Source organism: Eleginops maclovinus, chromosome 7, assembly GCF_036324505.1.
Source record: "Eleginops maclovinus isolate JMC-PN-2008 ecotype Puerto Natales chromosome 7, JC_Emac_rtc_rv5, whole genome shotgun sequence".
NCBI lineage: Eukaryota > Metazoa > Chordata > Actinopteri > Perciformes > Eleginopidae > Eleginops > Eleginops maclovinus.
In genome coordinates this window covers 4324834-4337190 of record NC_086355.1, presented here as the reverse complement: position 1 = coordinate 4337190, position 12357 = coordinate 4324834, and the positions used below count along the sequence as shown (strand labels likewise).

At 40.7% G+C, this 12357-nt stretch overlaps 1 protein-coding gene across 1 annotated transcript in view; it reads left to right on the top strand.

The window, feature by feature from the left end:
• The first annotated feature begins 11501 nt into the window (after nucleotides 1-11501).
• LOC134867739 (rho GTPase-activating protein 20-like) overlaps nucleotides 11502-12357 on the top strand; it is a 33495-nt gene continuing 32639 nt past the window's right edge. The window contains exon 1 of the mRNA XM_063888528.1: nucleotides 11502-11775. Within this exon, the coding sequence (XP_063744598.1) occupies nucleotides 11668-11775 (108 nt within the window). The 5' untranslated portion in view covers nucleotides 11502-11667. The remainder of the gene's footprint in view (nucleotides 11776-12357) is intronic.

Sequence of the window (12357 nt, the reverse complement as noted above, 5' to 3'; positions counted from 1 at the left end):
CAGCACACTCCACAGCAGTTTACAGAGCATTTAGAAAAAGCAACAGGCGTTCCCTGGACGCGTTGGAGTTGGAGTTGGAGTGAGCTGGGTGTGTGTTTCTGTGACACATTTTTGTGACTGTGTAAGCTAGCATGTCATTATTGGGTTTGTGTGAGTGTGTGTAGCCATGTGTTCCGGGTTCATGTGCGAGTGTGATCTGAAATAAAATTGTGGCGACAGAATGGGGAAAAAAAGCTCAGCATTGCAGTTCTGGTCCTGATGCCAGTTTATTTCTGTCGCTGTATGGCCAAGACGTGCCATCTAGTCTCATTAACACACACACACACACAGACACACACACACACACACACACACACACACACACACACACACACACACACGCACATCCTTGCCTTCTAATAAAATCCAGACCATGCCTTGGTCGGCTGTTGCAGAGTTAGTGAGGCCGCAGTGGAACAGGATCCTGTCAAATTACAACCCAAGGCAGCCGCTCCCTCCTCCACCTCAGATCCGCGTCTCCCTCCTTGTCTTGTTCAAGATGCTGCATGATATACTGCCAATACGGTTTTAAATTGTGTTACTGCAAAACAGAAACAAACAGTGTTCATAAAACTTGACAAATAGAAACTCTGTAGTGGTACTGAAGTCTACAAATGTTGTGAAGTACATTTTGAACTTTCTGTACCGTACTTCAGTCTTTCTGTTATGATATATGACATTTCTACTCTCCTTTATTTGGAATATATTCCTTTAAATCTGCTAAATTTGTTTCAAATCAATAGTTATTAGAGGTTTTTTAGATAAACAGGTGATCATTTTATAAAAATATAGGTTAATATGTTGTTATTGACCCTTGTGTTGTTGTCTTCCTATCAACCAAATCTATGTCTATTACCACAAGCTTTACTCTTCTTTCTCACATGTGTTGTCAATGGACCTCATTTACACAAAATCAAACATCATTTCTGAGTTAAAAAAGGAAAAAATGTTGAACCATTTTACAAAATTGACTACAGATGCTACAAATTTGAATAAAACCCAAAACCTTTTTTTTTCTCTGGAACTAACATAAAATAAACCTTTATAGCGACATAAAATATATGGGAAATTGAAAAAATCCAGTAGTATATGAAGTCGCTATTAATAATGCATACATTCAACAATACAACATAGGTCTGTATGAGGAATACAAGACTTTTAATGGATTTTGCATCATGAAAATACGTATGAAGTACAGTACATTTTGCATTTATACACTTAATTCTACTTTCTAAATACCTCTTCCACCACTGACTGTCTGTTACACATTAAGTCTCATCCCTCATGTGAGTCCACCTTCTTGCCCTGTTTGATATTGACCTTTGACCTCTCGATTATTGGCTGTTGGTGTCATCATCTAGAAAGACTACTAACCTGTACATCGGAGAATCCAAAACAAGGACACAGCGGGACAACACAGAAAAGGAAAAGAAGTAAGAGGGAAAAGTGAGCTCGATAATCAAAGAAACCCAATTTGGAAAGTTTAACCGACTGACCATATTTACTAAGTTACCGAGAGGAACCCCGATGCGTTTCATCCCTACAAGAAAGAGCGTAATTGCCAAATAAAATCCTGCTGTCATCTTTCAGAGTTTCATTTATTTAAACTAAGACATAAATGTGAAATATAATCCTCCTCTGATTTGACTCATGGTTTTAGTCCGCCATCATCTTATGATCCTGACCCGGGAGGAATGCAGGCTTTGACCTTTGACCCCCCCGGTGTTCAGATAAGAGACGGTTGATGGTGATAGGCTGCTCACACACACACACACACACACACACACACACACACACACACACACACACACACACTCACACTGTGAATGTCCGTGCTGACAGACCTGCTCACACAACACACACACACACACACACACACACACACACACACACACACACGTCGGTCTACAATCAGACACACACTCTCTCTCGGACACTCACAGACACACACACATACGCTATAAGTGATAGCCGGCGGAGCCTCTAAACGCTGCTGATTAGCTTCTCTTCTGACTAGGGAGAAAGTGTTTTCAAAACTCTCTCGATTCAATTTAATATAGCTTTATTGGCATGACCATAATGACAAACAGAATTGCCAAAGCATTGTACATATAATGACAATAACAACATGCATCTATACAAACACATACAGGATTCATTGTGGTGTTTACATACCTTAAGAAGTGAGTCTTTACACTCAAACACAACCAAACAAATGCTTTCTTCCTTTTCTACCTGCTGTTCCATCAGACGGACAAATGGACCTTTTTTATACAAATGAATGAAATGTCTCGTTGATGACCCGTGAATATGTCGCTATTTCCCGGAGGCTTTTACATTTTTTGTAGTTACCACGTTTCACATTTATGTGTTATACCAACCTCATAATAAATGATGTGTCTTGTATTTTATTGGGATACAGGCAAGATCAATTCATCTATAATCCTTCGAAACTTAGAGACAATTTACTTTATTATATTGAAGTGATAGATATAGTTATTTTAATCTACAGTGCAGCTCAAGTTTGGTTATAGGCTACCTACAAAATGTACTTAAGTTTGGGTGAATTTGAGATCATAGGGAATTCATTTAACTCGTTCATTTGGATCAGCCAAGCCTCTACTAGCTGAGCATCTCCTTTAAAGAGGTAGGAGTGTGCAGCAATGCCCAAAATACTGACCACTGGTAAACAATTGCGAACAGGAGTGTCCATTAAATACATCATTATACATCATCTCCACTCTATAATTAAATACAGCTCCTTCCAGGCTGTTCCCGTGACTAGAGAGGACCGTACGATACTTTATATGTGATGTTTTTATAACCTGCCTAATTCTCTGCTCCACCTTGTCAAGCTGTCAGTCCGGGTCTGATGAGGTCAGAGGTTTAAAACCCCTCAGAGGGCTCAGCTGATGACCGGATATGAACATAAAGCAAATGGACTTTGTCTGGTTAGTGACATTATTATCTTGACTGGCTGTTAGCAGGGGGGGCGGTGTGATTGAGCGGATGAATGTCGTTGCGTGATTAAAGTGTTAGTACAAACAATAACTGTTAGCAGAGGGGACGATTCCTCAAAGTTGTATCACGGTTGAAGTGATGCACATGGCAAAGTTGAGACGAATTTCCTAGAACAACTCTAGTCAAGTATTGATAAGGTGATATAATACAAATTGTGAATAAGTTTCCAGAGGTCATAGTAACATCTTCAAGATATTGCACCAAAGATATTTCATTTTAAATGACATACAACTGAAAAATGCAGAGAAATGGCACATTTAAGAGACTAGAAACAGCAGATATTACGCTTTTTTGATTGATAAATGACAATAAATGTAAACAATAACTTAAAAAACTGAGTCGGCTCCATGCACTCGGTGGTCCAGCAGAGCTCTGACCCATCACTACTCAAAGGAAACATCGAAGCAATCTAAAAGAAATGCCAGAGCGAGCTCCTGCATGCTCCGTCTGCATCGCCAGCTGATCCACAGCAGGAAGGTCAAACTGCATGAGAGCGATCCTTGAGAGCTATCCGTGATATTTCAGGACTGTCACGACTTTGGTGTAAAACGTGGCTGCTTTGTTCTTAGGAGCCAAATCATTTCATTTCAAGAGCATCTCTCTCTTTTCAGGAACTAATTGTGCTTAATCGATTAAACATAAACACATTTGGTGAAGAATGCTTCTCAGTTTATTTAAGGATGACCTTTGTTTGGACCTATCATTGTCATTGCCCAAAGGCGTTTTTTTCCCAAAGTGTTGCCTCATCGAATACATACACATCGAATCAGCTTTTGGATCTGACATGACAGTCTCTGCTGTTTGGATAAGTCTCAAAAAATCAGTTCAGTCAGTAATGCAAAAGATGTATACAAAGCCTTGCAGCATGATGCTCCACTGTGATTACACCAACAATTCTGAGGCTCCAATACACACCGTTGCAGTGTTTGTCAGGGAATACAAACATTTTGTCAATCAAACATATAAAACAGAAGATCCAGCACAACTGTTGAACCCTGTATCTGACTGGAAATCACTGCAATATATATAAAACAATTAGTTCTGATGGCTGAAACCCGCCTGCAGCAATCTGTGCGGTTGTTTAGGATTAGTTTTTGTTAGTTTTGGCAAAAAAGGACTGGTTTGCGGTACTATTTTGGCTGAACGGTGCTGTTAAATGTTTGTTGAAACATTCTTGGAGATGAAACGTGACTGATTCCTGTTTGGGAACAGATAATTAGAAGATGGCCTTTGTTTGGAAATGTCATTGTCTGGCTGATGGGGTCACGAGGGTCAGCCTGCAGGAGAGTAGGCCTGTAGACTGGACGCTTCAGAAACAGTGTGAGGCGGTGTAATTAAGAGAGAATATTGATTTCAAGCAAAACCTTGAAAAAAAGGAGAGATGATGTTCAGTGACTAAGTCTTTGTTGTCAATGTATTTTTAAACATTTATCTTGACAATATCCAACAAAAACAGAGGTTAAGGCATGATAAACGCTCAGAACAGAGTGCCATTACAATTGAAAATTGGTTGGATTACACCCACTTTACATCCGACACAGCACTTCTTTTCATTGCTTTCTAAATGTGTAAATAGGTGGAATTTCTGCAACATGAACAGGTAGTGTCAGGTGGGATATCTCACTCATTTACAAATCTGGAATAGTTTGCTTTACTCCCTCACCTGGGGCATTTAGATGAGTACCAAATTAGCATAGCATGCATTGTTTTGGGAAATGTGGCGGGAAAACAACTTCAAGTAAGAAGACTAGATTAATTTAGAAGACTGTTTTAGGAACAAGAAGAAGTTCAACAATTAACATTTAATCATTTGAATGACACGGTATGGTCACATGTCCCAAAAAAATCCCAGGAATGGCTAATTCCTTTTTTGATTGGTTAATCCATGCTCACACGGGACCCCTGCTGCTCTCACATGGAAACCCCGTTCAGTTGAACCTGCTGCGACCCCTCCTCAGAAACCAAACCGTCCTGTCAGCCCTGAGGGGAAATATCTTAACCTGTCCAGCTGCATCCCCAGGATTACTCCTAAAATATGCTCTCTCTCACACACACACACACACACACACACACACACACACACACACACACACACACACACACACACACACACACACACACACACGCCCAAGAACACCAAAATGTCTTCATTAGGCAACCTAAAACAAATCTAAATCAATGTTTTTTTATGAAATAATCGCATAATAAATAATTCTATATACCATGGATAATCTGTGTATAGGTTTGTATCATTGTGTTTAAGTGTGCATATGTGACAGTGACATACAGTCAAAACAACAACAACAACAACATTCATAAAGCACAAACACGCACTGTGCAACAGCATCCCTCACTCCGGAGGGAGACAGTGCTAATCAGATTAGCGGGGTTACAGGGTCTGGAAGGTGGAGGAGGGGTCCCTGTGTGTGTGTGTGTGTGTGTGTGTGTGTGTGTGTGTGTGTGTGTGTGTGTGTGTGTGTGTGTGTGTGTGTGTGTGTGTGTGTGTGTGTGTGTGTGTGTGTGTGTGTGTGTGTGTGTGTGTGTGTGCGCCCAGCGAGAGAGCAGATGCAACAAGCCAACAGCAAAGCTCAGACCGTCTGTTTCTCTGATTATTGTCTCAGTATCTGTCTGACTGACTGATGATAGTCTGTCTGTCTGTCTGTCTGTCTGTCTGTCTGTCTGTCTGTCTGTCTGTCTGTCTGTCTGTCTGTCTGTCTGTCTGTCTGTCTGTCTGTCTGTCTGTCTGTCTGTCTGTCTGTCTGTCTGTCTGTCTGATTCAGGGGGGTGGGGCTAAACACATCACAGGTGTAAGCAGAAAATGGGGATCCTTTGGTGATTTTTATACACAGCCTTAGTTTTATTGTACTGTTTACATATGTTTAGCCTTTATTTCGAAGTCCATACCATCCACCCGTTTCTCTTCCCCCCTTCCTATCATTTATCTTTTGTTAAAACAAACATTGTTAGTGAGAGCAACCCTGGCACTGATTGAGCTTCTTCCAAAACATTTTGGCAACGCAAACTAGTAAAACATGTGTATTTTTGAGGAAACCCGTTTGCAAATCCAGCTCTTTCTTCAGGAAACACCCCTGAAGATAAATCCGTCAGCTAATTACAGAAACTGGCAGTAACTTTGGTTAAACTTTCTAACATGACAAGATGATAGATGACACAAACTAACTGATTTCAAGTTGCTGTAATCCTCAATGTTGTATTGTAGTACTTGTTCAAGTCAAATCTAAAGCTTCAAAACAAAATGAATAAATAGACGTATACATTTTACAACTTTCAGAACATTAAAGTGTCATTGATGTTTTTAAATACAGCCTCTTAAGTGCTTAAAACGAGCCTGGAAAGCATTCGAGCAAAGTCTGGTGGAGGCTGTGGCAAGCTAACCCACACTTTCCATCTCCATCTCATGTTGTTTAGATATCCTCCTCCACCTGAGTCGTTCCCTCTCACCACAGGCTTTTGTCTCAGTCTGCTTCACCCTGCAGCCTGCCTGCGTCTGTCCTCATGTCTCCACGGCCTGTTCTGCCTCGGCCTCGCTGCCCGCAATGTTTAGACAAACTGAAGGAGACAGAGACACAGTGGCGGTGGAGGAGAGTGATGCTAAAGTTTCCGCCTTCTCAGTCGGTGTGACCGCCCCTGATGTTTGCCTCAGAGGGTTTAAAGGCTTGATACGTAAATGTCTGGGGAGTAAACAGATGATGGACTCAGCATGGGAAAACCTAAAACAGTGGAAATAGGAGAAGTCCTCACTTTTACATTCCTTGAAAAGGGTCTCTACATTAATGCGACTGTATATGTTCGCAATTCAAAATGCTTTGCATGTCTTATATATGCAATTTAATGTTGACTAACAAGTTGTGTGGCTAATTGTTTTTGCTGGAGTAGTTAAAGCATATGGAAATCTGCTAAATGAAATGCTGCAGAAAATGTTGATATTGCTAATTTGGAAAGCACAAGATAATAATTTAAATTGTCTTTAAGTTTGAGGGGTTGTTCAGGGGTTATTCATTGGCCATCACTGCATGTCATTCAGGTCTTATTTCTGAAGAGATGATCTGTTTCTTACGAACAGAGGAGAGACACCAGACAGTTAAGAGAGTTAAAATTGTTTTGCACCAGTTGAGTTTTTCTCACTTGCTCTCGGTTTAGAGCTATGCATTTCTTTATCAAATACACTGACAGGAACAAGAAACTACAGTCTTATAAGGCAACGGAAAAATGCATAAAAATACAACTTAAACCACGTCATTTTTCCTAGAATTTGTAGATCCGAACCTCAAACATTTGTCGCCCAGAAACCTCTGGATTCTGCTGAAAAGGGGAAGCAGTGGGACTTCTTTTTTGGCAGGCAACGTGGAAGTCTGGCTTCTCGAAGTAGAAGCAGCGGTGGCGGCAGCAGCGTGGTGGTGGATTCTGTTTTGGGTCACAGCAACTCCCTGTCTGCCTGAAGAATCTCTGCCATCCATCACACATCCATCCATCCTCTGTGCTGCGAAGCTTCCAAAACTACTCATCATGTCCTCATGTCTTCGCCTTAAACTCCCTGTACATGTTTTTGTTTTCAAAGGAGAGGGTAGAGTGCTCTTTGAATAGATATTCAGCTATGTATAGTGCATGCGTGTAAAGGTGTTTTCGTGTTTACAGTGCAAAGTGCAACCCTAACCCTGAGCAGAATTGTTTTAATCTTGTGTGGATGGTGTAAGCATTTCAAGAATGTCTGAATTTAGATTGCTGGGTGTTATAATGGATGATTAATTAACGTGGAAATCTCAAATAGCAGTAAAGTATCTCAAATGTTTGTGTGTTGAACAAATATGGACTACATGTGAATGCCGATCTGTACTGTTTGTTGATTTTGCCATATTTAAATGATTGTGTTGACGTGTGACGCAACACATATGAGTGACTTAAAACAGTAATACCAGAACATTTACAAAAATAGTTTGTCTTAAAATCCCAGGACGTGCTTTAGGCATCAGTTTGCACAAACTACTTTACAGTTTTGATGAAAGTCGATTGTTATGTTGACTTTTTTAAAATGTTACTCTTAAAGTATGTTAAGTATTGACAAGTGTGATGACTGACCATCTCATTTTGAGTAAGGAATAGGTCAAATGAGAGCTTCTTCTCCCTGCTTCTATCCATTATGGGCTATATAAAGTGTACATGTTATATGCATTATGTACCACAAGTTGAACAAAAATCAATTAAAGAACTACATATTGATTCATGTTAAGCTCCTGTCAGATCTCTTGACTCTTCAGCTCATTTTCTCTCTCTGTAATCGACTTCCCTATTCTTCTTTGCTTCACATTTTCAATACCCTAACTCTCCAGGCGGGACAGAAACATTCCCTTTCAGACACACACACTTTAAAGTAAATGTCAGATGACGTTTATGATGACACATATTGATTCTCTGTCTTTCATCCGAGGGTGGAGAATCCCTAGCGCACATGAGACTTCCCATTCCTCCCTGAACTGAAGTCCCTCTGCCAAGCTGGGTTCAGACATGAGGGGAATCCCTGAGTGTTTGGCTGCAGTCTGAAAGCGATGTGTGTGTGACCCACTTAAGGGTTTTTCAGGCTGAATAAAGTGTGTGTTTTTCAATCATGTGTTGCTTTTCTGCCATGGATACTGAAAGACAAACACACTCCAAGACACACTTTTTATTTTCGCATCTTCCGGAGTGGAAACAAAGAGTAGGTATAGAAACAAAACAGTGCAGAGTTGTGGTCGACCAGCGGCGTTTCCAACCACATTTCTGACACACCCTCAATTTAGTCTCCCTTTTTTTTTGTTGCTTTGGATCCCTCCAGATGGGCTACTCTTGACAAAAAGTTGGAAACAAAAGCAGTCATTTAACCCCTGAGAGTGCATTTGAAGTTCAAGAACAAATGTGACTTGGCCACACCGGGCTCTTGTTGACAGGATGATTCAGATGCAGAGAGAAAGAATGCAGCTGCCTGTGCATCAACTCTCAGAAACAGACAGTAGTCCACCCGGCTGTTGTTTCATGATCAAAGGAGATGGTCAAGCTTTATCAATGTTCTTATCATCCTATGAATGCCACTTTTCTGGAGACAGATAAGATGGAACAATTGCTGCATACCTTTGTGTTTGTGCACAGGAGATAATGGCCTACAGTGGGGAATAATCCAGTCAGGTTCATACTTTTTGGATAGATTTAAAACCAATTTTAAAGCAGACAAACAGCCGAACAGATGCAACAACAGGTCTGCAAACACAGTTTCACTTTTTTGTGAATAATTACATGAACTCAAATGTGTTTGCAAACAATTTTAATTGTTGTTTACCTCCACGTATCTAGAATATTTGAAATATGTGAAAGCAAAGGAAACAGGGATTCAACACGTACTCCCTTCAGACCGACTATTGGTTCTTCTATAGCTGTAAAACTCAAATGGATTACACACACACACACAAAAGGAAACCGTTAATCATGAATGATGTGAAACCAGAAGAAACAGAAATGTATTCCCAATGCTAATATTCTGTTCTGTTGACTAATTTTTAAGATAAAGAGCTTTTATTTAGCATCATTTTTCAACACAACGACCCTGACAGCCCTTCAGCCTGACTACCGCTCTAACCATTGATTATAACTAACAAGAAACCGTTGAGTTTTAATTGTACCTTCTTATCTATAATATTTGAAATACGTGAGACCAGAACAATCAGAGACTTAGACTTAAAATTTCAAAGAGCTTTTTTTTGCATGATTTCTTTAACGTAACAATGCAAGCCGCTCAGTCTATCAGTGACTCTATCGCCATAGCTGCAAAACTGAAATGGATTGACAAAGAAACCCAGTTTTTAACCTCCATATTATATTTGAGTTATGTGAAACCAGAAGAAAGAGAGCTGTAATCCCACTTGCTAATGTTCTGTTGGCATGGTGAACCAATCCGTTAAACTTCAGCTTTGATGGAGGTATGTTCACTCCTTGCCTTCACACTTTTAAAAGTCAACACCCCCTCCCTCTCGGTATGTTTTTCTACAGTAACGTATACTGTAGCTCCAGCTATAAGGAAAATGAGTCATGCGTCATGCCTATGCAGAAAAAAAAATACTGAGTGCATTCCTCCTCATCAGTCGTGTTATTCTTGGCTCTGGAAGTGCATTCTCACACCTGGCCTGGACCCTCTGCAGACCGCGGGAGAACAGACAGCTTCTATACGCACTGACTGCCAGACATGGAAAACATGTGATGGGCCCTTCAAATAAAAACACACACTCGTAAATACACAGACAAGCTCAGGAGTTAAACCAAAGCATGGTTTCAGCTACATGAGCTGTGTCAAGACATGAGGATTTAGATGAGGAAGTGACCGGAAGTTAGTCATGCTTTCAAAATAAAAGAGGGAAAAGTGACCAGAGTGTACAGATCACACAAAGGTGGTTTACTCATTGTAAGGTTTGGATGAAATATGGTGAAGCTAATGTCTTTTCTCACATTATTTTATTGATCTTTGGAAATAATTGTAAGGGAATAATTCACTTTTTTTTTTAAAGTCTCCAATTGTCAGAATCAGCCTGGAAGTACAGCTAAAAAACAAACGTCACGCTAGCAAGAAATAAACCAAGCCAATACATATCTTTAAACGACGTATTAGTGTCAATGTGGGGGCAAGGGATGTGTTAAGTGTTCAGTATGTTGCTTTTGGTAATTGTGGGCGTGTGTGTGATCTGTTTGGGTATGTGTGTGATTACGTCACCTTGTAATTAACATTACCTGCGAACCTGTTGATCACTGGTTTGTCTGTATCAGAGGGGAAGAGTTGGGAGGCATAACGACAGCTGACCGGCAAACTACCGCAGAAGCAACCACCTACTTATGTTTGGTCCAGAGTAGAGGAACATGTAGGCTACGGTAATGGTTGAGGTTTACCGCAAAACTACAGACTGTTGCTCTGTAGTTTGGGAACAGACAGGCCCCCCCCCCCCCCCCACGTTTACAATTGTAACTCAACTTTGGAGAGACTATGCAACGTTTTTCCACCAATAACCATTCTGTACACAAGGTCGACTCTCATTTAGACTATTGCATTGGATTATATGCATTGAATATGAGGCTTTTAAGGACGTTGGGTCTGCAGGAAGTTTGGCTTTGCTCAGGAATCCAGCATGAGACATTTTTTAATTTAGGGTTTAATTGTAAAACTCAGAATCCACTCGAGTTTCTTTTCGGGTAGTTTTAAAAAGAACAACTAATACGTGTCAATATATCTTTATTTCCACGCTAAATGGAGTACTTATCGCTCCTTTCTCGTCTGGCATTTTAAATAGACGAACCTTTACTTTGAAAAGAAAACCGGAAGTCGTGTGTTTAATCCACTCTGACTTCACAACCTCAGAGTGAGTTGAGGCGGATTGTCGTGTATGCGCTCAGAGCAAACTGCGCTCAGACAGAAACACACAGAGAGGAGCAGAAACCCTTCACCACCCCTTCCTCCGGATCTCCTCCTCTCCATCATGGATACTCTTTGGGCTCGTACCCTTCTCTTTGCTGGATAAACTTTTGGATCTACACACGTATCATGGGATTATACTGTCTGCGCGCTCGGTCCCGTGGATGTCTATAGTCTTAATGGAAACCATGTCACCGCAGCAGGGGACCATGAGACAGAACAGGTCCGACTCTCTGACCGAGGAGGGCAAGGCTCTTCCCGACAACAAAAAGGTACAAAGAGACACTCCTCTGTGGGGCTTTAGGTGCGGAAGGTTGGCTGAATTTGGACACTTGTTGGGGTTTTACGCACTGAGTTGACCGGTGCGCTCACTAGGGATACATGCATATATTGTAATTGCAATTTAAGAGACATTCAACTGGTATTTTTCAGTATTTAAGTCCTATTATATTCCTGAATGAACTCTCAGTATGGTGTGTCCATCAGTGCTGCGTCTATTTTCAACATTTCAAAGACAGAGAAGATATGTTTCTCTGTAACATCTCAGTTTTCTGAGGCATTGCTTTTTATTAATCCTTGTAAATAAATTTTTTTCTTGATTTTCTTGCAAATCTGCAGGTTTTCTTTGGCTTGATCAGAGTGGTTTTGGGCTGGATAATGATTCAGTTGATAGTGGTGTCAATGAGCCATGCTTTTAATGTGAAACATGGCTTTCAGGTTTGTTTTAACAGACTTTCCAAACAGGGTGTTTGATTTATCTGGTGACTGTCGCTCCTCTCTGCTTCGTTTCCATACCACACACACGCTGGGCACGTGGAAGAGAAGGCTTTGTTTTCTAAAATATTTCAATCCAA